The sequence below is a fragment of the Falco cherrug genome, chromosome 5 (genome assembly GCF_023634085.1).
Source record: "Falco cherrug isolate bFalChe1 chromosome 5, bFalChe1.pri, whole genome shotgun sequence".
NCBI classification, from domain to species: Eukaryota; Metazoa; Chordata; class Aves; order Falconiformes; family Falconidae; genus Falco; species Falco cherrug.
Genome location: NC_073701.1, coordinates 38,202,354 through 38,230,249, shown reverse-complemented (window position 1 = coordinate 38,230,249; position 27,896 = coordinate 38,202,354). Strand labels below are relative to the sequence as shown.

The 27,896-nt window shown below is 45.8% G+C and overlaps 1 protein-coding gene across 1 annotated transcript; it reads left to right on the top strand.

The window, feature by feature from the left end:
* Positions 1 to 124: 124 nt before the first annotated feature.
* Positions 125 to 26,631, top strand: LOC102049770 (retinoic acid-induced protein 3). Its single transcript, XM_027808397.2, has 4 exons — positions 125 to 19,141; positions 21,660 to 22,630; positions 23,595 to 23,647; positions 24,341 to 26,631. The coding sequence occupies exons 2-4, from the start codon at positions 21,706 to 21,708 to the stop codon at positions 24,431 to 24,433; spliced, it is 1,071 nt and encodes a 356-aa protein (XP_027664198.1). The 5' UTR covers positions 125 to 19,141; positions 21,660 to 21,705; the 3' UTR covers positions 24,434 to 26,631.
* Positions 26,632 to 27,896: the final 1,265 nt, after the last annotated feature.

Below are 27,896 nucleotides of genomic sequence, written 5' to 3'. Positions count from 1 at the left end.
ACCTGTTCTGCTCATTTGGAATATTGACTCTGCCAGACGGTTTTCTTTTTGGATCAATCTTAGCAATTCAAATGTAATATCAGTACTTTAGATGTGTCACCTGAAGAGTGGCCCAGCACAGACAAAACCTGTTTTGACAGGGTTAGGCTATTCACTGCCTGGAATTAGATCCAATATCTGTAATGATTGGCAAGATCAAGGAAAAATCTGGGGTTTGGGTGGTTTTTTTGGTGTGTGGTTTTTTTTTTGTTTGGGGTTTTTTTTGTGGCTGATTCTTGTAGTACTTGCAAACCAACACAAGAGGGTGGTATTGACATAGGAAAGCAGCTCATGAGCTGGGTGGTGAAGAAACCCGGGTATTGTAGAGGCTCTTTGACACAGTTTTCCTGTTTATTTCTCTGTCTTGGGCAGAGTTCAGTGCCGTATAGGTAGACTCTTGCAAGAGTGGGATAAATGTACTACTTCATATCAAACCAGAAGATTAGTGCTAGTTCCCATTGACAAAAAATTTCACACTAGACATTTTTGCTGGTGGGCAGTGTGAGATGCTCTTTTGTGACCGCTCAACATGAAAATTTAGTGCCTGTTAGAACTGCTCATAAACTGGATTTTTCTACTATGTGAAAAATGTTAAAAAGATTCTTTTTTAGATCTAAATGGAAAGCTGAAACTACTGCAGTAGTCAAGATGAGCACGATGGCTACTTCATAGTATCAACATCTAATATACACGTATATGCTAGTAAGAATGCTTTTGTACTTTTGTCTGGGGCAGCATATTTTGTAAAATTACAAAAAAACCACAGCATTGTTAAAACTTAATAGGAACAGCTTTGTCTTCATGAGGAACAAACATACTACCTTGTGTGAGAAGAGTGCCAGTGTTCTTTGGCCTTTTTTTTTGGTAACAGTTTACTCGCATCTCCAGAATGGTCACCTTCAAGTTTGATAGCTCTGAAGCAGTCTTAAGATCACTGGCAGATAAGTAAGGATACAGATCTTGGGTATGTTTTCTGCTAAGAGCATTCTTGGAAAGCAGGTAGAGAGTGCATTTTCTACGAGTCCTAGTGCAGAGAGGCAGGGGTGGAAGCCCTGTTAATTCTACAGGGCCCTTCGGTAGGGATCCTCACAGGTAGAGATAAAACAGCCTTATAATGCACCAGAGAGAGGAGTAAAGAGTATGTGGGTGGAGATGCAAATGCTCCTTCCCCATGGAGCAAGGGAACTCTCCTGACTGGTTCTCTGTCCTGCTGGATGCTTGAACAAAATTTCTTACCTTTCACAAGCAGTACAGGGTTGGTCCCACTATCAGCAATTTAAAATTAAATCCTTTTGAGGAGCCTGGGTCTCTGGAAAACCTCTTAGTGTTATTCTCGCTATGTAATGGATGGCATGCAGAGTCGGTCCTGAACCAGTCTTGTAAAGTGATGTGGAGGGCAGTTTTACTGCTGGAGGAGGTAGGCCAGGGTCATTCCTTTCAGAAGTAGTAGGAGGCTTGCTTTAATAGATTGGCAGGGTCTCTAGCATCTCTCTGTCCTTTCCTGTGTGGAAGGCTGCAATAGTCAAGGGGGAATCTATCTTCCTGATGGGATCAAATTCTCTATCCCTTCTCTGCAGTTACAAGAGTAACAAGGAGAGAAGTAGAGCTGCTCATTGTAAAAGGATGCAGAGCCTTTTTGAGAGGAGTGACTCCTAGGCAGTTGGCCGCCTCCCTTAGTTTGGAATGACAAGCTGTAGAAACACTTTGCACTAGAAAAGCAAAGGTCTCATCACACCCACGTTCTCACCGGTGCCTCACCTGCCACAGGTATGTGCATTCAACTTCAGCTAAAAATATCTCAACAGGTTGGAGGAGCAGGAAATAGTTTATTACTGCAACTACACCATGAGGGCTAGGTCTGGGTGTTTGTATAACTGAAGTGAAATAGGGAGAGTCTAAAGATGTATTTGGTCAAAACAGAATTTGGAGCCAGGCTAAAGCAAAATGTGTAGCTGATCTAATGAAACATGAGGAGAAAAGAATGGAGTGAGACCTGTCTGTCTCTGTATAAAAGACAGTTCAGAAGATACCAGCACTGGTATGTGTGTGGCTGCATACTTTTGTACAACAACTGATGCCAGTGTGTTTGTTCAGTGAGGACTCTTGAGGGGCAGTTCTGAAGTACGCCTCTCTGCACACCTCTTGAGTCTTCGCACAGCAGGGAGCTGAAGTGAAGGATTAACCTTAGCCTAGTCCTATCATATGTCACACTAACACAACCTGTCATTTTTTTGTGGTTGAAACTCAAGTTTCAGCAAAAGCTGTGTTCTCAAAAGATGTTTGGTAGGGATGTTTGTAGTTTGAAACAGTTATACTTCCCAAGTCCATAATGCAAAGGTGATTGTTTATATACTTGTAATATGTATTTTAAACAGTGTTTTGTAGTTTAGATTTTTAATACTGCATATGTGACTACCTTGGACAGTAAAGAATGGGGTTATAGTGTCTTTCATTTACATGTTTGAGAGCTGGCAGAAGCAGGACAATCTTTTGGAGGGGAGGAGTTAATTTAGACATTGACATCTGCGTGGGTAACTGGCTGCAAGATAAATGCTCTAGGATAGCTGCAAAAAGTAGCAATCCCTGCAATCACACAGTGGTTCAGAGCAGAAGCTGCACTGAATTGACCTTGTCTGAAATTGTTTGGGCCATCTCAGTTCCCCAGTGCTATGCTCCTGCTGCCCAGGGACCTGCAAGGGAAGCTGTGGGCAGGAAAGCATAGCTGGGAACCAAGGTGGGGAATCCAGGGTGCTTTTTCTGTGGTGGCAGCCTGAGTCTAAATCTACTTAAAATAATAATGAGGAGGAACACAGCCTATTCAAGGACCTGGCAGCCCACCTTCCCCCCTACTCCAAGAAAAGCAGAGTTGGCCAAGAGGAAGAGCTAAGTGTGATGACTTTCTAGCAACACCATTAACTTGTGCTGAGGAGAGTCACAGTTTAGGAGGGAACTCTTAAGAGTGAGAAGCTTCTGGGACTCTGGAGGGCTTTAGTTTACAAAGCAGGACTGAAGTTGGTAAACCTTCCCAGTTTAGCTGAGCACTGAAGAAGGAAAACAGTCAACATACTGAAAAGCCCTTGGAAGTGCTTAAGAAGGAATGGAATTGATTGCATGACCTGTGAAAGGCACAGGCACGTACGAAGCATTTTGATGTTGCATAAATGTGAAGTTGTGGTTTGCCTGCAATGGTATGTGAGGAGCTTCTGTAAACGTTCAAGTAAGCAATTAATTCTTGTAAATGTTGCAGAGCAAATGCTGTAAAAATCCAGCTTTGATGACAGAGGTAGTTCATGTAGTCATTCCGAATTCTTACTGTTCTTGCTTATGCACTTAAACAGTAGATTTTGGGGGGACAAAAACTATGACTATGTAAACATGGAGAATCAGAACATGAGTTTCTGACAGAATCCTAAGCTTTGGGGTTAACTCCTGAGCTTAAAAAAAAAAAAAAAAAAAAAAAAAAAAACCACACCCAAAAAAACCCAAAAGAAGCAAATGGTAAAAGATGCTTTAGTTTTCAGATGGATTTTTTTCCTCTGGTTGGACTATGAAAGCTCCTTCTGCATAACAATATCTAAAAGGGAGAGCTCAGGCTGTTTTATTCCTGTGCCACCTAAGAAATGGGAATGGTCGCTTGTTCTCTGGCCTAGGGATGAATACAGCCATGCCTCCAATGCTGTATCTCTTCCTGAGGACCCTTCAGTTATGGGAACTCCTGATGATGACGATAAGGCTTTCTTTGCTTCCAAAGCCCCCCGGGTCACAGGTACATGCCTTCCTGAACATGATAATCAAGTATATGTTGTGTTTCATGGTAGGATGTGTGTTGGGCTGTGCCAAGGTCATGCTTAATTGTCCAATAGGAGACAGTGGCACTGCAGTCTTCAACTGTTGACACTGAAAGTCCTCAGGGAGGGGTGGAGCTTATTCAGCACTTTTTCAGGGAAGCATCTAGAAGCCTGAAGCTATCTGTTAGAGGTTAACACAGGAATTTTGACTGCCTAAGGGAAGAGGACTCAATCTTTGCCTTCTCTGGTGGAGGATCCTCATTGTTGCAGAGATGTACATGCTGCTCTGTTGCCTCTCCCTAAAATGACGTCTAGGTATAGGACTACAAAGTTTCTGTCTTCGCTTGGACTTGGTGGTTGCTAGAGGTTCCTGAGGAAAGGGAAATGCAGTGTGAGCTTTCTATGCAAAAAGGAGAAATTTTTTTTCTTCCATTCCAGTACTAGCAAAGGCAGAAAAAGAACCCTGCTGGACAGGCCTCTCTGAGACTATTGCTTCTGTCCATCACTTCCTTCCTCCCTATTTGGTACTGTCAAAGAAGACAGGATTTTTTGGCATATTTCCCATTTGGACTGATTTAAGTCCCCTTTAATCCTTCTCAAGGTTTTCACTCACAAACAGGTCTCTGTGTAAAGAGAGGCAAATAGCAAAACTTGCTCTGCAAGTCATCTGTGTGTGAGGTAGAGGGAGGGTTGCATGATAAGGTGGAATTTCTTTGGTTGTGCTGGCTTTCCAAAAGAAAATTATTCCTTTGTGTGGTTTTTAGTGTATGTCTGCTCCATCCCATGAACAGGGTTAAACCACAAAATTTCTTGGCTTTGAGGTAGGAAAAAGGATTTTTTTGCACAATCAGAGTTGGAGCCACAAAAGTACCTTCTTTCCTGCAGTAGCAATGTGAGGGGGCACAGGATCTGTGGAGAAAGCTGGGCAGAGAATGTGTGGAGGCTCATTCAATTTTATTTAAAGCAACAGAGATTAAGGTATCCCAGTCAAGCATGTAATTGGATATACTTGGTCTTTCACTGTCTTTATTGTAGCTCAGTTGAAGGGAATTTATAACAGGAGATACTCAGCCTAATTTCTCATTGCCGGATTCTGTGCTTGATGTATCATCAGCAGGGAAGCAATACTTCTCCCTCAATGTGTATTCAGAATAATAAATTTGCCACTAGTGAGGGATTTCCTATTACTGCTGCTCATGTGCATGCTTACAGGTGCGTTAAACCTTTATCTTGGTGCATACCAGAGGCTCTCTTTGGTTGTTAAGGACTGGTCTTCTCCAAACACAATCAACAATATGAAGCAGACAGCCTAATAAATTCCTTTGACGAAGCGTAGGCAGAATAAGCTTTCCATTCCTGCAGTTGCAGGTCTTGAGATGCCTCTTAGAGATTTTGCAGAACTATGAACTATTTTTCATTGAATACGCTTGAGTCATGTGTGAGTATCTTGGTTTAGGCTCTCTCCACCCATTGGTGATAATTACTTTAGTACAGACTAGGAATCTTGGAGTCGCCGTTCCAGTTTTCAAGAGAAGTTTAGATAAAAGTGCAAACTTTTAAAAATGCAAAAAGTGTTGGCTGTGCTTTTTAAAATAAGTAACATAGTGAGGAATGGTTATAAAAGATCTATAGAAGAAATGTTGGAAATAGATTCGATAGTCTGTTCTAAGATCCAATTTTGAGGTAGCCTTCTGCCTGTGTTCAGGTGGCTGGCTGCATCCAGGCTTGCGTATCTCAGCCAAGATTGTTAAAAAGCCCTTTGTAAAGCATTCTAGTGTTTTGTGACCCTTTTGGTTGTTCCAAGGTTCCCATTCAGATACGATTTCTTTACTCCAATGATACTGCCTCTGTCTAGCTCAGAGGACTTTTTGAAGATCCATCCTCTGAATGCCAGGCAACCTCCCCTCTTTGAAAATGCCAGTGATGCTTTCACAGGTCAGATGCTGCCACCTGGTCTTGCTGATTAACAGCTCTTTGTGATTAGTGAGGAATCGCCGTCTCCATTGGAGTTGTGTTAAGCTGATGGAAGGAGAATTGCTGGAATTGCAGTCACTGGTTGTCTTTTATTTGCATGTACTGATTGAGCATGTGTTCTTTTGAAAATCATGTAGCAGACAGTTGTGGATGTCTTGAATTCAGTAGAAGCAGCAGATGTAAAGGAAGATGTGGCTAGTGCAGGGCCCTGTTAGCCTTCTGTTGTGGATAAACCTGTTGTGCAATGGGAAGGCAGCTTTCTGGAGGGCATATTATCAAAAAAATCTTTGGTGAGTGCCTTTATCTCTGTATCTTACACAGCAAATAAGACTTTCTTTTCTCTTTTTCCCTTTTTAAATGCAACAAGCCCTTTGGAAAGCTAATTGCTCTGTTCTTTCTTGGAAGGGAAGGCAGAACCCCTGAATCAACAGTGTTTCTGTCCTGTGTCAAGCAGGACACATGGATAAACAGGACACACTTTGAGAGCTCTCTTCCTTTGCTGTGATCTTTAGCCTCTCTTGCTTGGGCCAGGGTAGGCTTCTGGTGGAAGTGTTCAGTTTTGTTAGCCATGTCAACCCTTTGCTTCTCTGATCACCTGAGATCTACAGGACCGCCTATTAACAATTTACATGGGTAGCAGGGAAAATGCACGAGAGGAGACGATTTTCTGCCTCAAAGAGCTTCTGGGTTATCCAAAAATATGCTGGAGTCTGTGGAAAGGACTCTGCAGTAGTTATTGGAATGTGAAGATACAGGGATAATGAGGAGGACTGATGGGGAGAGAAGTCCCTCTCTATAGCTGGATGGTGAGTTGCATGGCGCTATCTCTCTTGGTAGGGAAAGACCTTTGACAAGTAGAGATCTGAAGCCAACCATGGCTGGATGACCTTGCCTTGAAGTGGCTTCTGTGGTCTGGACACTCATCTCCTTGGCTTTTGCAGTGTCAGGACAAATACGTAAATTTCTGCCTGCTTTGCTAAAGTAAGGTAGCTCTGCACCAGAAGCCATGCTGAGCCTTAAAATGAATTCTGGATTGAAGGAAACTTCTTGTGACCTTGTGCACTGCCCCAGGTCCTGCTTCAGCTGGAAGACTTTTTCCTCTATGGCTGAAGTGGGCAGTGGACTGAGCCCTGTGGCAGAAACCTGGACTACCTGACAAACGAGGCTGTACTGGTATACCAGAGCAGGTTGGCCTGCCTGCTCAGCATGTCAGCAGAATCTCACTGCCCAGACAGGCAGAGTTTGCACTTTTTTGCTCTCCTGCATTGTCTGCAGGATTGCATCATTACCCAGTCCACTCCCATCATTTGATCAGATAAAGGTGGCCAAGGGACTCCACTAACTTTTGGAAGCATTCAGTGATGGAGATCCTGGGGCAGTGGCACCTGCAGCTGGGGAGCCACCTTTCCTGTGTCTGAGGGAGAGGGAATATCTCTGTATAGCCTGGGGTAGGGGAGCCCCTCTGCCCAGGAGTGCCTGCATGCAGCCTCCCTCTCTGCATGGACTGATTTACTCCTTTGGAAGCATCAGCCAAGGCCTCCTCTCACATAATTAGCTGGCAACTATATGCATCACTCCTGAAGCTGGCACAGGCCTGCCAAGTTCTGCCGAGATACTTGCTGAGCAAGGTTTTCTCATGCTCAGCGTGCCTCAATGTGTTGCATTATTAAGCTTTCATTATTTGGAAGCTTTTTTGGGGACACATCCCCCATCTCCTTTCCCCACCTTTAGCCATTCCTATATGTCTGACTTCCTTCACCAAGGTCTCATGCATGTATCCCCCTTTCTAAGCACCTTCTGCACTCTGCCCTCCTCACTTTTCCCCAGCCTTTCTGCACCAAGCAGCCTGCAGTCAGGTCCCTAAACAGCCCCAGGGCTGGTTCTTAGCTTTGCTGTTCATGCTGCACTGCAATATAGTCCTGCAGGGCCTTTAGCAGCCAATGGACAGGTGCCTGCCCAAGCCATTTGCTTCCAGCTCTGCCTTTCTTGTGTTTTCCAGGATGTGTGGGAGATGTGAGCTGCCTCAGCAGTTCCTGCATGGCTCTTCCCATCTTTATGGTGTTTTAGGAGACACCTCTATGTTTTGAAGCTTCTTGCCAGAGGAAGTACTACAGTCTCTGTGCAGATGGAGATTCCTCCATTGCACACCTGCAGGAATATACCACCTCAGCCATACAGGAATTGATGGGCATCTGTGTTCACAAATGCTCTAGAAGATACAAATCAATGAGATAAATGATAGAAAACAATGGAGATCCTGCTGGGCTCTCTGGGCAAGTCTCTCGTTGTTTAATACTGTAGTACTGCGTGTTAGAAAGAGATGGTGCGTTTATACTCAACAACTTCTTTCAACTCGTTACTTACCTTAAATCCTTTTGATGAGTAAAGAGAAGGATGGTTAGGTTTAGGGCAAATCTATCATAATTTTGTGCTGTCCTGGAAGGCTGGTATACAGGCTAACCAGCAACAGACTCAACAGTGTCATTTCTCTGCTTGATGATTATAAATGAGTAGTTAGGAAAGTCAGATTTCAATTGGCTAACAGAGGTTTTAACCATGTGTACATCTAGATTAACCACTCTGGAGATTGGGGATTATCAACTGTTATGTAATAGCAGATTTTTTTTTTAAAATTGGGACAGGACTGCAATAGATGCTGTGTTTACTAAAGACTGTCACATAATACATCCAGAATGTGTGTTTTGTTTGACAGAATCATAAATGGGGATTGCTGATTTTCTTTACCTCTAGTAAAACCGCACTGCTGATCAGACAGGTGAATCATTGTAGGTTAGATTTAGTTCTTATTTGGGTTGTCGGGTAAGAAGTGAAGTTGATTTAGTTCAGCTCCAGTTCAACACAGCTTCAGATCTACTGTGTGGCTTCAGTTCTGGCTGAGCAAACTCTAACCCCAGGTAACACAGGATTTCATGGTAACTTCACCCCTATGTACATCACAATCCTGTAACTTGATAAAGCCCTTGGAGTCAGCAATAATATTGCTCAAATCCATAGGATATGTGAGATCCCTTCACTGACATGCTGCATAGGCTTTTATTTCCCCCCCCCCCAAGAGTATACCTGAGTTTATCCCACACATGATGGGATGTGTTGTGTGCCAAGCAGAAGGTCAGGCCCCACATTAGTAGTGATTCCTTTTGCCTTTTAAAATCTAAACACACAGACAATGATTTTTTTCTGCATGATTAAATTAATGTCCCTGCAAATCTGGGGAATGGAGTACCATGTGCTTGCTGAAATGTAGCAGCACTTTCTGCTGCCCAACAGCTACTAGGTTTTACCCCGGGGTGAGGTTCCTGTCTGCAGCCAGGGATTCCTGCAAAAAGCACTTTACAGCTTTTTCAGGAGAGCTGCTCATGTGCCAGTTGGTATTTCATTACTGCAAACGAATGTCAGTTATAGCAGTTTGTTAATAATGAACAAGGAAGGGATTATTGGGCAATGCAACAGCACTGGAAGAGAACCTGCTGAAGCTTCCCTTTGCTGTATCATGCACATACCAAGAGCTGTTCCTCATCTCTGACACCGTCCTAGATTGCTCATACCGTTAGCTGAAACTGTGTTTGCATTTCTGAAGAAGTTAATTGGGAGCTAAACCTTTCCTTGGCATATGGCTGTCACTTAGGGGGTTTCACTTTTGTTTCTGAAGCAAAACAGCCAAGGCTGCTGGGTCTAGAGAGCAGCAGGGATCCTAGGGGCTCCCATGGGAGAGCTTGCTGGTCCTTCCCATTTAGGGGACAGCTAAGTGGCAGGAGAGGAGCACAGGAGGGCCAGAAAGGGGCTCCTTGGGTTGAGGCTACTGGTCCAAATTGAAGCACATAAAAAACTCCTGGCTTGCAGTAAATGTCTTCTCTATTTGGATACTAATAATGGCTGTGCACTGACATTCTTCCCTGTAGCTTAGAGGAGATCCTAGGTTGTCAAGAAGGTTGGAAGAAAAATAATCAAGGCCAGAGACATGGCAGACAGCTGTATTTTCTGTATAGTTCAGACCTTGCCTTCTCCCAGCCCCAGGCACAGCATCCAGGCTGGAAGTTCCTGGAGTACAGAAGTTCCTATTTCATATTCAACAGTATAACACTCTTTTCCAGCCCAGAATTGCTGCTTCTTTAGATCCATGCAAACATGGCAAGTTTACATTATGTTTAGTGACCATCAAGTAAGATAGCAGATGTCCCCGCAGGCTTATCTGAAACGAGGAGAGGAGTTAAATGAAAGCATGAGGTGAGACAGAGAAACTATCCCAGCAGGAGATACTTTGAGTCCTGCCAACTGGTCTGAATCGTCAGTGGAAATTTCCATTTGAACTTTTGATGGAATGATGGAGTTTTGTTTAAAGGAATGAGGAAGAGTGTGTGTGTTCATCTGTGTATGTGTGCCTGCCTAAGACCGCATATTTGAAGAGTCATTTTTTCTTTGCATTTATCAGAAGACTTAAAACAGTAAGAGTAGGAATTTTATGCTCAGACTGCATTTTCCAGTCAACTCTCCCTTTGAGATTTCCACTCCTTATTGTGATAGAATTAAAAGGAGAATAATGAAATGGATTACATTAAGGCCTTAGCTTCAGTTATCAAGTGCTTATTAATCTCTCTGGCTAGGATTCAAATCTATGGCATCAAGTGCTCCATCTTTACAAGGTACATCCACTGAAACAGCATGTAAAGAGTGCAGATCTTTCAGATCTGGACTCACAAAACAAGCAGAGAGGTTCTGTCACAGTGCAGGATGGGCTAAACATCCTGTGGTGAATTTTCTGTGGAAAACCGTTTTAAGTGGTTCTCCTGGCTTGTGATTGCTTGCCCCCCACCCCCCTGCCTGTCTGGCTACCACTTCTGCCAACAGCATCCTTGTACCTTGCAAGTCCTGCATTTTTATCTACTTTTAATAGATATTGCAACAACAGAGGCAAAAGCGTGGCCGGCAGTGTGAGGCTGGATGCAGCCAGGCTGTTATGTGTGCATGCTTGCATACAAGTATGCGTGTTTGTGTGTGGTTATGTGCCCACTGAGGTTAGGCAGAAACTGCAAAAGGAGGCATCATTTTACAGAAGCAAGCAGCTCAAGCAGGAATGTGATCAGGCCTCTTAAACACACCCAATTAAATTTCTCTTCAGTTAAGCAGATAGAATAGAGCACTGTTTCCCCCTCATTTTCCCTAAGTACAGCTATTTGATTGTGTATCACTGTCATAGATTTTGATGATGCTTAACTACCAGATATAGCAGGCATGCACCAAATTAATGTTGCTATGTCCTTTAGGGAACTTAATGTCATTGGTCATACTAGGAAGTTGGAGATCTCATAAAGGATCAGTTGTGATTAGCAGGTAGGACAGGAGGAAACTTGAAAGACCTCCATGTTGTTGCAACAATTCATCACTCCTGGCAAACATTGCAATGGGAGAATAATTCAAGAAAGAATTTTGGTAGAAGGAGCAAAGAACTAAACTGCAGTCCTGGGCCTCTAGTGAGGCAGTATCTGGGGATGCTTATGTGCCTGTGTTGTTCTGGAAGTTAGGAGAGCAACCCGCCCACCTCAATGTACATGATGGAAGAAGCAGTGGAAGGAGGCCTGCGTGCATGATCTTGTGCCAAGTGAAAGGAAGGTGCCCAGCAATGTGCTGGCCTTTTAAATGGAGGTTACAAAGCTGTGTTGCCTGGCCAGCTCCATAACCTCCACCCAGCATGAGGGTCCTAGGCTACCACCTGCACTCCCCCTGTAATAGTAGAACCCATGCTGTCTGTGCATGCCTGAGGAGTGTCAGACCTGCAGGCTCCCAGGGCTTGCCATCTGCTTGTGCCAGAAGTGCTTCCAAGCAGAGCAATTCTCCTGGCTCCTGGGTTGCCAAAGGGAGGGGAGCCTTCAGGATCAGAGTGAAAAGGCATTTTGTGCATGCTGAAAGCATTGCCTTAGCCCAGTCTTGATGAAACGTACATATGCTTTTTCTCCTATCCCATCTCTCTGAGTGTTTGCAGGGCTGCATTGGCCTTTTTGGTACATACACGCTGAATTGAGGAAGGACTGAAGCATGAGCTGAGCTAGGGCTCTCCTTGTGGTTGCTGGCATTCAAGTGCTTGAGCTGCCCTGAAAGGCATCTGAGAAGTTTTATGGTCATATAATCGCGGTCAAGTAACAAACTTTACTTAGGGTGAGCTAGCAAGCAGAACTGAGGCACTGGCTGTATAAACTGTTTACATGTATAATCTGACAACCATTACGCCAGCAACCTTTCTGCCAGGTCAGCACTGGCGTGGCACTTCCGGCAGTCTCCAGCTCAAGCCCAGAGGAACACAGACCATCTCTCCTCAAATCACAGGGACCCACAGACTGTAAAGCCCATGACTGCAGGGAAATGGCTGTGTCTGTGGAGCAGAGCAGTGCTAGAAGCACTCACCTCCATCTGTCTGAGCTTTGCCACCAAGCACCTGATACCTCCGAAGATGAAACAGCGCAGAAGAGAAGCTACTTCTCCCAGGGCTGCAGTAAGACATTCTTCATAAGGGCTAGCACCAAGGCTGCCTGTGGTATCAAGCTCCTTGATTACATTTCACCAAAGCCTGACTGGGATTTCCAGGGACCTATGTAGCTCCTCAGCAGCTCTCCAGCTCCAAGAGGTGACACTGGGATTTATGGCACCTGGAGATCAGAACTGCCTGCTCTGGGGACCTGTTCTAAACTGTAAGAAAATACTAAGGGGCAATAGGCTGTGAATTCAATTACTTGACCTTACCTCACAATTGTTCCTTACAGTTCTCTCCCCCACCCACTGCCCATTTCCTTCAAGAAAAATCACAGCACTGATTAATGATTAATCTTGGTTGGATAACACCCAACAACCAAAACTGCTGGCTAATCCCAGGCCATGGTTCTGCAATCAGTAGCAGATTTGTACACAGCCATATCACTTAATAGAATGTGCCTGATTAAGATTAAACATGTAAATACAATTGTATTTTTCATAATTTAGCTAGGGCAGACAATACTGAGTTTATGCCGTCTTTATGCCAGCTGTGTCGGGGCACAGATCTGTACCAGCATGAAGCTCATTGATTAAAAATCTATCAACACTTTTTTGTCTGATGAAGTCTGAAAAGGAGGAGTGATTTATGTTGGATCTCAGCTCTGCTTTGTATCATTGCAGTGATGTTTGATCCAGGAGCAGTAAAGCAGAATTTTCTGTATCATTGAGAAGGGAGTTTTTGTGTGCAGCCTGATCCCCAGGAATGCTTCTTGCATGGAAGCAGTCCTCAGCAGAGCGTCTTACCCAAGGCACTGCTGGACGGAGAAATCAGTCTCAGACTCCAGGGCAGGATGGCTGTCTGTTGCCAACAGCCACACATGTGTGTGGAGTGGAAAAGTAGGGAAAAGGGAAAACTACTCTAGGCACAGTGGGCAAGGAATACTGAAGGGAACACCATTAGAGGCCAGGCAAGGGTACCAAAATGAGGACTGGCACACAAGGAAAGCAAAGGCTGACTCCTCCTGGAGTGCTTTGCTGAGTGTCTCTCTGTCAGGCTTCGCCAGCTAAAGATGCACCAGACATCCCTCTCCCCGAAATCATTTCCCCAGCCTTGAGATCATCTTTGTCTGGGAAAGAGAAAATGCGGGTTCTCCTGGATCTCCCTTGGCATATCCTCCTTTTTGGGGATATCAGGTAACATCCCCGTTTGTTGTTTTCAGATCCCATGTTTCCTGAGAGTTAGGTGCTTCTTCCCAAATGTGTCTCTGTATACAGTACCCACTCACCCATATCAGTGCAACTTGCTGCTTTGGGAGCACATCAGCAAAAAAGCAGATGAGGTTAATGCCATAAAGGAGGACTGGACCCTTCTGAGCTCCTCTGGTAAGCAGATGGGCACAAGATACCTCCAGGAAACTACATCTAGAGGAATGGCTCAGTTGTCATGAGTAAAACTTTTATCAGCATACTGTTGAAAGTCGTAAAGGAGGTGATAAATCTAATTTTTTTTTAACTTGTTCACAGCTTTCAAGAGCACCAGTTTTATTGTATGAAAAGGCTCTTCCTAGCCAAAGTGATCACAGCCACAGGTGGTCTTAGCTGCTTACCACTTATTTCTGCCTGTTCTTGCTCTAGCTTCCACACTTGCGACATATGAAAAACAGCGTAACACCTGCCCTTGTGAGATAGGAACAAATCTAAGGCATGAACTCAGCACAGTTTCAGTGGGTGCTCCAGGAGCCACCCCGTACCCCTGGGTGTCCAGGTACGAGGCTGGCCATTCCTGGGATTGCATACAGAAGTGATCCCATGTGCAGCACCACAGAGCATTAAGTTCCTAGTGCAGGACCAGGTAGTCAGTTTCCATTGCATTTCCAAAAGCAGTCTTCTCACCAATTAGGGATGCTCTGGCAGATAATTCACAAGTTTGAAAGTTTTTGTTTATAGGACATACTCAAGAGCACCGATTTCAATATTTTAACAAGTCTCTTTGCTGTTTTCTTGCCCAAATCTTACACACACACACCCCCCCCCCCGTAACAGGAATCTGGGCATTTAGAAGCCAGGAAGAGAGAGGGGTTGGCCAAAACCTATTCTTTTAAAGAAAATCCTTTGAGCTTCTTTGAGTGGAGACAGCAATTACAACATCAAACCACATCACTGTTGCGTACTCAAAATGTTTATTTTGTTCCTGAGACTGAAAATGGCAGGAAGCAGAGCATGCTGTTTGGAAGAGCTGATGGCTGCAGAGACAAGTAACAGCTCTGAAGGACACCAATATGAGTTACTTTTGCAATTTTTTTAGATAACATTTAGGTTTTGGTGCTGCACTTTTAATTTCCAAAGGAAAAGGATTCAACTCTTAGGCAGGAGTTTTGGTATTCCTTGGTTGTATACATGCTTTCAGAGACAGAGCACAAGGGATTCAGAGACAGGACCCCAAGGAGAAAGCCCAATGTTATATGGAGGTGCCACATGTAACCTTTCCAGAAATGACAACCCTTGTCCTTGTCTTTGCTCCTGTCTAAGGCAGAGCTGCTCAGAGCTGGCTGCCTGGACTGAACACCTGTCACTTTTGTGCCAGGCTGTTTCCAAGGTTGTCATAATGTTTGTACCTGAACTGATTTAAAGACAAAGGAAATGGATGGGGCAGGACAGGGTGGAGGCTGCTATAATGTTAGTTCAGTATGACTGTGATAAGTGCTGGCAGGGGGGATTTTTTCAGAGAACAAGGCTGTTCTTGTGTTGTCAATGTACTGCACAGGTAGCTAAGCAGAAGGAATGACACAAGTATACTCACAACACAGCCAATATCAGTGACCAAAAATAAACATGTTATTTAGACACATTCCAGAGCGCCAAGCACTACGTCTCCCCAGGCATCTACTCGCTTTATTACTCAGCTTAATAAAAGATACTAACTCAGCCACTGAACCTCCCAGACATGCTGTCTCCCCCAGACCTGGCTGAGCTGAGAGGGGCTGCAGCACCCCGCCCTTTGCTGGTGGCTCAGCCCTGTGACACTGAAGCCAGTGGAGCAGGGCTGGCCCAGGGCATCATGCACAGTACCGGTCATTGGCACCCTGCAGGAGGGAGCATGGCCAGGCAATGCCAGCAGCGAGAAGGGAAAAGGAGTGGAGCCAACACAGAGGGAGAGCCCAGCCCTTCTTTTCCACCTTGTCCTGCTGCTGGAGGACTGGAAGGGGAGGTGTAGGTGGCTGCTGCCCAAAGGGGTCAGTCCCTGCTGCCATCCCTGCCTCTTCTTGTCAGCTGTAGCAACTGCTCCTTCCCATTCACCAGCAGCCAGCTTGCTTCTCTAGGGCTGCAGTATGGCCAAAGCAAGCTGTTTTGCTACCAACAGCCTCCCACCCAAAGGAACTTCCAATGTCACCAGCATTTTGCTACTGGATTGTGTTGAAATTATTTTGGAGACATGCTATGCAATTCAGCTGACAAGTGTAAAGATCTGTATTTGAATTCATTATTTTGTCTCTCTTCACCTCTGTTGGACAGAAACAAATACTTAGGTGTGATTTGGTTTGTTGTGAAGCAGGTCAACTGAAAATCCCCTGGAAGTGCCTCTTTCTTTCTACCAACTATAGTGGGAATCTGGATGACTGTGTCTGATGAAGTCTGCTCTGTAGACACGTAGGGGTCAATTTAATTGCCCTTAGATTGGTGCCTAGGACCATTTGAGATCCCCTGGTTATTCAGTGTGAGCTGATGATCCAAAAGTGTAGTTTCACACAGCTCTTGTATCCTGTATACCATCCCTGTGGCGGTGACTGAGTTACAGGTGACCAAGCTACAGTACCTTCAATGAACTATTTGTCTATGCTGATGCACCAGAATGAAGTCCATATGGTGGCTGTCCTGCTTTCAGCTGGGATAGCGTTAATTTCCTTCTTAGTAGCTGGTGTAGTGCTGTGTTTTGGATTTGGTGTGAGAACAATGTTGATAACATACTCATGTTTTTAGTTGTTGCTAAAGTAATGTTTATGCTAAGTCAAGGACTTTTCAGCTTCTTAGGCCCTGCCAGTGAGAGGGCTGGAGGGGCACAAGAAATTGGGAGGGGACACAGCCAGAACAGCTATTCAATAGAACGTCATGCTTGGTATATAAACCGGGGTGAGTTGGCCAGAGCCGGCCAATTGCTGCTCGGTGACTGGCTGGGCATCGGTCAGCAGGTGGTGAGCAGCTGCATTGTGCATTGCTCCTTTTGGTTTTCTCCCTTCCCTTTGTATTTTGTTCCTCTTCCCTTCTCCCTCCTTTTTCATTACAATTATTGTTGTTGTTGTTATATTTCAATTATTAAATTGTTCTTATCTCAGCCCTTGAGTTTTACCTTTTTCCTGATTCTCCTCCCCCTCCCTCTGATGGGTGAGGAGAGTGAGCGAGTGGCTGCATGGTACTTAGTTGCCAGTTGGGGTTAAACCACAACAGGTGGACATCTACATCTGGGTACCTATATATAAGCTCTGCATCTCAGCTCTGAAATAGCCAGTGGAGATTCAGTACTCAATACATTTGCTCTTACAAAGGTGATTTGAGATGCTTAAGGGTATCCAAAACACCTGCACAGGACTGCCAGATCTGATACAGGAGATACAGGAGACCTGTGTGCTCCTGGAGCAGTTCCTGGAAGCTGAGCAGGATACCCTATGACACCTCAAATGACACTATATGCTTATGTGCAAGCAACTAAGGTGAGGCTGCAGACAATCCAGCCAACCACACCTGGGAGCATTTCAGAATACATAGAAATAGGCACCTGCATCCAATCAGCTGGGCCAGTCCATCTGACTTTTGGGCTGTTTAGAAGCTGAGACATCCAGCTCACATTTAGGTAATAATCACCAGACATCTAAATTTAGATGCCTCTATCTGCAAGTTGCATCCCATCCCTAAAGCAAGGTGACAATCATCTCACCTTTGTGGTGTGAACGTTGTGCTGTTTGTACTCGCCCATGTAGATCAGTGATGCTTCTCCACCCTCTTTGGCATAGCCTGAGGGCTACGGGCACCGTTTCTCAGGCTACCTACCAGGACTCAGCAGCACTTGGGCTCCTAAGTCACTTGGGATTTTTTTCTTTAAACATAGACCCATTTATCAGCTTTTTGAAAGTACAGGGTGTGTTTAGTGACTAACTGTCAAGGATTTTTCAGGCATTCTGGAAAATGGTGTTATTCTTCTTTCCTTTCTTTTTACCCCTGATAAAATTTGACACACTGTTTTCCATTAGGTTTTTTGTGTCTGTGTAAATGCAGTGAAGTTGTTATGCAAATAGGCTGGCAGTGACCAATAGCCTTTGAAAGCTTCTTGGGATATCTTCCTAGACAGGTTGGGTCCCACTGTGCTGGTGCTGAATTCCTCTCCATCACTCCTTCTTTCCTCCTCCCATTTTTCACATCTGCTTCCTTCTTGGCTGGCTCACTAAGCTTGAGACCTACTTTAAAGTTAAGATTAATTTCATGTAAAGAAACCTGGCATGTGCTTTCCTAAGAAACCTCAGGTTTTTACACTGAAATGAAATTAGGGAGGATGTGAGGAACTGTCCTAGGGCTCAGCATGGCCCACCCTACAGTGCCTGCCCTGAGCAGTGCCTTTCACTCGATAAGCCACTCATCCCTTCAGTCCCCCATGTGCTTCTAGGGGGTGCACAAGAGAAGACTCTCTTGTATGTGTTTTGTAGCAATCTCCACATGTGACATTCAGAAGGGATCAGCACCCAGAAATACGCCATGGGCCCTAAAACAAAAAAACCAACGAAATGAACATGCAGATGAGACAACCATGGGCAGTCAGATCTCAGCACAGGCATGTACAGCTGCTTCTCTGGTTTTGGGAAGGAGCACAACCTCCGAGGGGTGGGAGGAACTTCCAGGTTTAGGGGCTGTGTGTAGGGACCAAGTGCTTGGTGTGGATAGGCCCTGATGACAATTCCTTAATCAGAATAATAAAATACACCCAGTGATTAATATTTAAATAACAGATGAAGTCACGAGCACGCTGGAGATATGCGCGGCTTTGGATGGAATTGTGCCAATAGGTGTGTCAGGCCAGAGGCACAATGTAGAGCAAGGGGGTATTTGTCATTGCCTTAATTCATTAACTGGGCCAGCAATTTGGACAAAGTGACTCAGTGCTTGGGAGCAGACAGAACTGCGCCTTCGGAGAGCAGGGCTGGACCGAGCAAGACACCAGGAAAGGCAAACGGCCCTTTTCAGGAAAGGAGCCGGTGGGAGCCCAGGTGGCAGGGGTGAGCGGAGCAGCCGTGTCCCCGCACAGCTCGCAGCAAGAGCCCCGAGGAAACCGCCTCTAGAGCTGAGCTCGCAGCCGCTCTCCCTCCAAGCGCTGTGGGTCTGTTGGCATCCCACAACCTCGTCTTCCACCTTGCAAGCAGTTATCTGGCAAGAAAGCATGCAAAGAGACAAAAGGCTTGGAGCAGGGAGGGGACGCCCTGCTATTCACAGCCACAGTCCCCACCCACGGGTGCCAGCAGAGAGGGGGGCATTTATCAGGCGCTTGGCTGAGCAGCGTTCAACCCCGTCTGCGCCCGCCGCAGGGGTGAGCGCCCCGCTGACGTCAGGACGCCTTACTTCATCTCCTGGCACTGGGGCCGGATTTTCATAGCCGTGTCCCGTAGGAGAGGAGAGGCGAGGCGGTGGAACTGGAATAGGCGTGCTCAGCCACACCTCCCCAGCCCTCCAGCTGTTAAAGCTCCCGAGGAGGCCACGGGGGCTGCTGCTCGGCCGGCCGGGTTGCAGGAGCGGAGGTGACCGTCACTGCCGCGCTCAGAACTTGCCTCTTCTAGCTGGAGCCTCCCTGCTGCCTTCACCGGGCAGGACCCAGAGAGGTAATTCAAGTCAACGTCCTACAGGACCCAGGGCGGACCTGCCTTCTGTGGCTGGGGTGGGATGGTGGGCAGCACCATGGCTTGGGGGGTGGGGTGGAGCAGGGGCATGGGGTGCCATTGGCAAACAGAGAATGCCTCCCACCCTTGAGTCTAACATGGGATTGCCAGCTGGAGCTGGGGAAGCTATGGCAGGCTTTCCTTGAAAACAGTTTGAAATTTGTGGCTGGCTGTGTGTATTTTACGCACAAGTATCAAAGAAAAAGCAGGCTCCAGCTGGAGGGAGAAGACTCGGCACTAAAGCAGTAGCTGATACAGGGTGAGCTGTGAAGTTAACCGTAGTACAGGCTCCCTTGTGCAGACTGCAGAGCCCCTTGGAAATCCCAAATACTTCTGTAGGTGCTGGATGAGCAAACTCAGCTTCTGGGGGGTAAGACTCACCCCAGGACACAGGGCAGAGACTCTTCATGCCTTGTAGGACATCTACCCTGGAAAAAAAGAGAAGGGAGCAAAAATGGGCACAAGTGGTCCAGCTCTCCAAGGCAGTGAGGTGCTTCCATCCTATTTGTTCCAAGGGCCATGGCGGACGACTGTGGAAAGTACCACTTGAAGTAAGCACCAGTCAGAACCCAAAGCTATGGGTGTGCTCTGTGCTGCCCTGGGGTCTCACATTGGCATTCTGGGCTCTCTTCCCACCCTGACAGCGAGCATCATTCTGTATCTGCCAGACTTGTGAATAGATAAGCTAATCTGATCAACAGTAAATGTCAGTGGATAAAATTGTAGCATTTGCTCTCCAGAGTTTCAGGCAGCATTATTTATTACTTACAGATAACTCTCAGCTACTTGTGCAAGAGATCGTAAGTCCCCCAAATCTTGTGAACAATGATTTGTGAAAATTCCTGCATGTGTTATTCACTAATTCCGTTCTCTCCATGGAGAGTCCAGAGTTCCTGCATATTTGAATAATCTGCATTTTATTATAGCCAGCTTTTTGAAGAGCTGCACATCTGCTTTTACACAGTGAGGTTAAAAGCTGGAAAAGTATTCCACTATTTGTAAGCAGGTCACATTGAGGCATATGTGGGGCTAAGAGTGAGTCAGTAATATTTTCCCCCTTCATCCCTTGATTAGGTCAACTGCCATTTAAGAAGACTCAACCTATACTCCCTAAAATCTCTTGGAAGGGTTTTAGAATCCACCTCATAACTGCAGTATGTTGTTCTGGAGGGGGAAAATAAAAGCAAATGGCATGGTGAGCACTAAAGACTAAATTTTGCAAGGTTAACTTTTTTCTTTATATATCTGAAAAGAAATCCCTTGGTGGGTCACCATTAAGGCCAGATTCTCCTATGTTTCATGCTGATACTGTATTTAAACTCCCATTTTGGTAGGTTTCAGAGATACGAGCCTCACTGAGCAATTTGATACCTAGAAAGCAGTACCTGGCCCCTGGGATCTAAACTCACTGAGTAACTGCATAAACGGTCCATGAAGTGCCCAGCATCCTTGTACAGTGGTTTCTACACATGCTTGAGGCTCCCAAGAAAGTTGGCAACTTAATTCCCCTCAGTGATGGGCAGAGCTCACTTAAACAGCCTGCCTTATCCCCTGGTGAGACAGGCTTAAACCAGGCTTACTCAGACAGCACTGAACTCCATGTGATAATACAGCAGGAATGCATTGGGTGCATTAGAGACCTTATCCATCCTTGACTCATGGACTCCTCAAGCGGTAACTTGGTGGTTACTTCTCGTGCAATGAACAGCATTAGCTCTGACATGTCAAGCTTCCAGCCAGTGCCAGGTGGCATCATGGGGAGGGGACTGAGGTCTTTGAGACAGTTCATATTGCTGCACTGCCGTGAGTAAGGAGTAATATGAGTTTAGGGCTCATGGTTGGTGGCCTGCATTTGCTATTTAATTTGGAGTGAGAACAGCTATGCTGGAGGCATCCAGGTTATTTATCTGCAGGGTAAAAGGCAGTTAAAATTCCCCTTCATTCATACCTGTAAACCAAAGCCAAGAGTGTTTCACAGAAAGTAAAAAGGGAAAAGAAACAGAGTAACGAGTTTCCTGTTCTGCATTGCTCATCTCTAAACCTCACTGGGGTTGTTTGAACTTGTCAAAAGAGTGAAAAGTGTATTATGACTAACAGTTGCTCTTGTATCACAAAAGTGATAAGGCAGCTTAGTCTCTATGCTGCAGGGCACCAAGCTAACACCTGCAAAAGTGCCTCACCTTCTCCCTGCTCCCCATGCTCCTAGAACATTGCACAACCCCAGGCACCGTGCAGAGGACATACAGGGTGAATTGCCTCCTGCTAAGGGGCTTGGCTTAGCCTTGATTGAGAGCTGATGCCAAACAAAGGGGTGGTTCTGCTCCCACAGCCCCGTGTCCTTAGCACTGTGGTGAGCTTGGCCAGTGAGGTGGAGATGGAGGTCTCTCCTGCCTCTCCTTCCCCACTGCTGGCAGCACCTAGGTGGTTGATATAACAGCCTGTGTCTTTTCTTCTTCTACAGCTTTGGGGAAACGTTTCACAGGGAGGTTGTTCAAGAAGGCAAGAGGATGGCAACACCCCCTCCCCGAGGCTGCAGCAGCATCAGTCATGACTATTACCTGCTCTGTGACATGGAGAAGGCCTGGGGGATTGTCCTGGAGTCACTGGCTACAGCTGGCATCCTCATCACCATTTTTCTCATCTGCTCACTCTTCTTTCTCACCTGTAAAGTCCAAGACAACAGCAAGCGGCACATGATCGCCATCTATTTCTTCTTTCTCTCAGGCACGCTTGGCATTTTTGGTCTCACTTTTGCTTTCATCATTAAACTCAATGACAGGACTCGCCCCACTCGCTTCTTCCTATTTGGAGTCATCTTTGCTCTCTGCTTCTCATGCCTCCTCACCCATGCCTGCAACCTCAACAAACTAGTGAGAGGAAGAAAGCCCTTCTCCTGGCATGTGTTGCTGCTCCTCATTGTTTCCTTTGCCATGGTACAAGTTGTGATCAGCATTGAGTACTTAGTCACCATGCTAGTAAACCAGAAAGACAAATTTCTGAATATGTCTCTGCAGGAGACCAACAAAGATTTTGTCATGCTTTTGATCTACGTGCTCTTCTTGATGGCTCTGACCTTCTTGGTTTCCATGTTCACGTTCTGTGGGCCATACAAAAGCTGGAAGAGGCACGGGGCACACATCTTTGTCACTGTCCTGTTCTCCATTGCCATTTGGGTAGTGTGGATCACTATGCTTACAAAAGGCAACATGGTTTTAAACAGACATGACTGGGATGATCCTGTTGTGGCCATTGCTCTGGTGTCCAATGGATGGATCTTCCTGATAATGTATATTGTCCCTGAAATTTGTTTCCTTACTGCGCCTCTGAAGCTGGGGGACTACCCTCCAGAAAATGATTTCTGCCAACCCAAGTTCATAAAGCAGACAACTGGAGTGGACAACCGTGCCTATACACAAGATGAAATTGTGCAAGGTATGATAAAGTGAACAACTCCACTGTCCCCCGGCCCCAAGCACACATGCCCCACTCATGAGCTAAAAGGGATAGGAGGGCAGCAAGAAAAGATTTGAACATGGTGGATAATTTAGAGGTAGGAAAAAATTTCAGACTGATGCCATTTCAGAAACGCTAGTTAAGATTAATCCCCAGACAAAAAGGAATAAAGCAAGAACCAATGCAAAAGCCAAAGATATGTAGGAGGAGTGAGTGACTTACTGCATGTCAGGGCTGAGACGTAACTCCTTATGATTCTGTTATGTCTGGGAAGTCTGTAAAAATTCAGGAGTTTTTTTATTTGTCTCTTAGCAATGTTCCAGCTTTTCAGAGCTCTCCAGCTTATACCTTGGAGATTATTTATTCCGGTTCTGACCTGGTTCCCATTATCCATTTAAAAATGAACCCGTCATCCAAAAATGAGGCAAGGAATCCTTACTTTTCTGTATGTGTCGCATGCCTACTTGGGCAAAAAAAGGTTTTATCAATTGAAACTTCCCAAATCTATGGGTAGGAGATGTGGAGCTGCTACCATGATCACATTTGTTCCCTGGAATCAGACCTCCAAGTTTGTAAAAGAGTAGATGAGAAAGGCTGTGCTCTCTCAGGGAACACTGCAGAGTGTGTCTTGTGCATGCAAGTGGGAGGGATTTGGCTGGTGGTGATGACAGTAATTGTGAGGCAACAAGGGGTGTCTAAACTCCAAGGCCACCTATGCCCTGTTATTTACAATACCATTAATTCCTGCTTTCATAAGGAAATATTTAACAAATTACCCACCTGTGGATTCTAACCCGTTCCTGCCTGCATATTGCATAGTTTGTTCAGTCTAAAAGGAGCTGCTAATGTAGCCACAGACCCTTTGAGTCTTCCTTGATGTATTTCCAAAATACCGTATAACACTAACTCACTAACTTTCCCCACCTCTTGTCTTGTGACTCAGGAGACACAGAAGACCTCAGCTACTCCCCATACTCTTCTCACTTTCAGATGAAGGTAAGTTCACACTCCCCTTCACCTTTTTCACCACATTTAGTCAAATGTTCAGGTGCTGAGGGGAAGGGAAGGAGAAGGGGCAAAGACAGATGGACCTAGAGCAGGCAGGTGCTTTGCATGGAGCTGGGCAATACCATGACGTGTTCCTGGAGGTGCCTGTGGCTGGGGGGAGGGAACTGTGACATGTCCAGGGACATGGGATGGCAAAAGGGGCCCAAGGCAAAAGCTGAGGTTGTGGTTTTCAATACTTCTGGATTTTACATCACATAAGAAGTCCTTTCTTTGGACACAGTTACTGCAGCAGCCTCTTCCCTTTCCTCAGGGGATTGTGCTCCTTTCCCTGTCCCATGCTCTGAATGTATTCCCACCAGCAGTCACTGGAAGTTGTGGTGCAGATCCAAAGTGAGCAGTCTCCATGCTTCCATGTCCGTTCACCAGTCCTCCTTCAGACCACAGCCTAGCTAGGCCTAGTAGGTCACATCATGACACCGCATGTCCTCTGGTGACATGTCTCAATTACTAGTTTGCTGTGCCAGGATTCTCTTCCACAGCTCCATTGATCACACTGTCAGGAAACCTTCAGCTTTGTGATTCTCCCTCTCTCTCTCTCTTTTTTTTTTTTTTTTTTTAAAGCCCTATCCTATTAATTCTCTCTAGTTTTGAAAGGTAAAGACTTTTGTGCTTTCTTTTCAGACCGTTGAACCCCAAAAGGATTTCTCCATCCCTCGGCCCAAGGCCCGGACAAGCCCGTACCAGGACTACACTGGTGGGAAAGGCCCCATGTAGCAGCTCCGCAGCGAGCAAAGAGACCAAGTGCCTGTCAGCAGCGGCACAGGCCACACGGTGACAAGTCCTGCAGAAGAGACAGAGCCAACTCCCACTGACAAAAGAGGAGAGAGGTCCTCTTTTCCCCACACAGACACCCTTGTAGGCCACACTCACTCCTCAAACACAGCTTTCAGAAACCACTCTGGCCATCCTGTCTCTGCTCACTGTTTCTCCATGGAATGGAGCTCATCTTTTCTGACAGAGGAACATGTTGGGAAGAGCCTGGCCTGGCCTATTTTTAGCAGGAATGCTGTAGGGCTGGAGCAGCAGGAAGATCATCAGCCACGTCTGTGACCAGCTCTGCCCCAGCCAGGACTTGCTTTGATCAGCTCAGGGGGATGCCTGCACCCTGTGTCTGACAGGAGGAGAGTCAGGAGTGGAAGCATTAGCCCTACACATCCCTACTACTGCCCACCTATGAACACATCTCAGGTACTACCAAGGACACTTTTATCTATCCACCATTATTTTTGTGCCCACTCCCAGCCCCACCTGGCTCTCCTCCAAGAGATCAGTGGAGAAGAGACAAAGAGAGAGACAGACTATTGTTTTTTATTTCTTCATGTTGACTTCCAACCCCCTTCCTTATCACCTAGACACCACGGTGGAGAGGGAGAAGAAACTTTAAAGACATAAAAACATCTACAGCTATTTACTTGACACATTTTCTGATTGCACTCTATCTCCTAGCTCTGACTCCTCACCACACGCCCCAGCTGAGCTCCCCAGGGTGCCTGGCCAGCACTGAAAACCCTCCCCTCCTCACCCTTGACACCCCAGGCTGTGGATCCCTGCAGACAAAACCTCTTCCATGCAGCTGTTTGCAATACCCTGGTGGGATTTAATCCTGTGCACCTTGGAGCTCTGCCTCCTCCCCACCGTGTCTGTGGCATTAACACAAACATTTCCCAAGCAGCCAGGTTATGGAGGGCGGACACCCTTCTTCCCAGGAGTAAGCAATCACGAGCACATGTGTGTGTGTGTGTGTGTGTGTGTGTGCGTGCGTGCGTGTGTGCTGTGTGGACTGCACCCTGGCAATGAGCAGTGAGTCTGCAGAGTTGAATCATTCTGTAGCCTGCTTTCTATTTGGTAAATAGCTTTCCATGGTATTTCATCTGTAAATGAATAGGGCTCTCCAAGTGGGCATGTATGGTACACTGGTATCTAACACAGCTATATATTTATTTAGTACTTTGTATGTGGAATATTTAATTAATCAAAATACAAACAGCTGACTACAAGAGAATGGTGTTCTTCCTCGGGAATATGACTCCTCTAATGGCTGGTGGGGTGATGGCAATAGCTCTCCATGGCTTGTAGTGGGCCATCTGGGAGATTGCAGCTGGGGGGGGGGGCGGGAAATGGCAAAGAGGTGCTGGCTTCTTCAAAGCTGTCACTATGGACCAGAGATCAGCTGCTTGAAAGTGCAGAAGAGGGTTAGTAGCTTCTCTGTGCTACTTTTCTTGAATAAAGAAAGCTGATTCAACATTAGAAGCGCTTAAGAAGTGAAGAAATATAAAACCAAGCCACAGCAAGCCAATGCAGGAGGAAAGATGTGTTCTCTTCATCACTGCATGTGTCTGTGCTTGCTGTGTTTATATTCCTGTATTTATTCAGTTATGTCTTGCTGGGCGCTTGCATAATCAAGAAAAGAAAAGGGCCTTGTAGGTATTTAATTCAGCTTGTAAAAATATGCCTTTCTGATGTTGTGAACACATGTAATATTTTTATTTGAAAGTAGAAACAATATCAAAGCAAAATAATTATGATTATGGTGACGATGATGATGATGATGACAATATTTAAAATCTCCTGATGGTATGAGGCTTTACTTTCCCCTTTTAGAGGCTTCCTTTCCCATGAGTTTTTACATGGTACATCATGCCACATATCTATATGCTCCTGGCAAGTAAACCCCCTTCCTCAGGCACAGTGCTGTCTACAATATGCGAGGCTGCGCCTTTTCCACTCCACCTACCAGCACTGAAAGGCAATGCAGGGACATTTGGGTCTTCTGTATCCCTTGGCATGAGAAAGAGCCCTCCTAGGCATTGGTTTGAAATGCATCGCAGGACACAGGACTAGAAAAATGCCGCCTTCTAGTAAATTTGAGGTGGAAATGATGCTTACCTTCCCCTCCTCCTCTCCTGTCCTCCTACACAGCTCCAAACCTGTAACATAGAGGATGAGAGAGAAAACTCATGGATACTAATGTAAAATTGGGGAGCAGATTGGGAAGGGGTTTTGTGAAGCCGTGATGCAAGCTGCTGACTTGCAGACTGAAGGTAGGAGAGATGTGTTTCAAACAATACCAGACTTTAAAGAAATTAGGTTTTCAAGCTGATGTGGTGCCATTAATGGCTTAAATGTAGCTAGAGTACGTCCCAGGAGGAGCCAGAAATGTGTTACAACAGTCAGTTCCCCTGCTTCAGTGGATTCTGGTACAGCAAAGGGACAGGTTAACAGGAGAAATAAGAGCAAAGTGTGCTCTTACTGTATGTGTTTTCCACACCCCAGACACTTATCAGCTCCTTCACTGACTGCCACAGACCAGAAAGTGCCTCCCAAATGCACCTTGGCCCCAGAGAGAGCAGAACTAGGAGGGATGAGGGACACTATATGCACTCCCATTCATTCAGAGCATGGTGTTTTTCTTGATTACTTGGTTGTTATTGTGCACGCTTCTTGGCGGAGAGTGAAAATCTCCTTCTATGGATTTACAGTGCCTTTTAGAGTAATTTTTTTAAACCTCTGTAATGACACAAGTACTAATCTGCCCAGAGTTATTTTGCACTTGTTCAATATTAAGGCAACTTTGGGTGAGGGCTGATTTAAATGTCAAATTAAATACAAATTTCTGTGGAACTTGGTGCTGGTGGGGAAGGGGTGGTGCCACTCCGCAAATACCTCACACCTCAGAAGAAGCTTTTGGGAAAGCAGCAGTTTCCTCTTTCCTTAAAACTGAGTTTAAACCAAACCAGTTGGCTACTTAGTCACACACACACATGTCCCAGGGAAATCTTAAACTGGTGGGGCCAGATAGGCTAGACTTGAAAGGAACAAGTGAATAGAGGAGGCAGGAAGGTTGCCTGATCCTTGTGCTGGTTTTTCTTAAAAGCTGCCCACTGGAAGACCAGTAAGCCCAGTAAGGCTCATCCCTACCATCTCTCGTGCAGAGCTCCCTTAGTGGTGGGGGCTGCAGGTACACTGCCTTCAGGGCCCTTTGGTTTCTGGTCCCTCCTCTGCCTGTTCAAGGAGACCACAGTGCCAGAAATGTACACACTGGAGAAGGGTTGGCACGGAGCACACCTGGATTACGAAAACAGCCAGTTTTATTAGGAGGCAGGATAAAATCAGCTGAACTTCAGGTCAGGGATGGCATGGCAAAGAAGGGCAGAGGCACCACTTGGACCCAGGACCT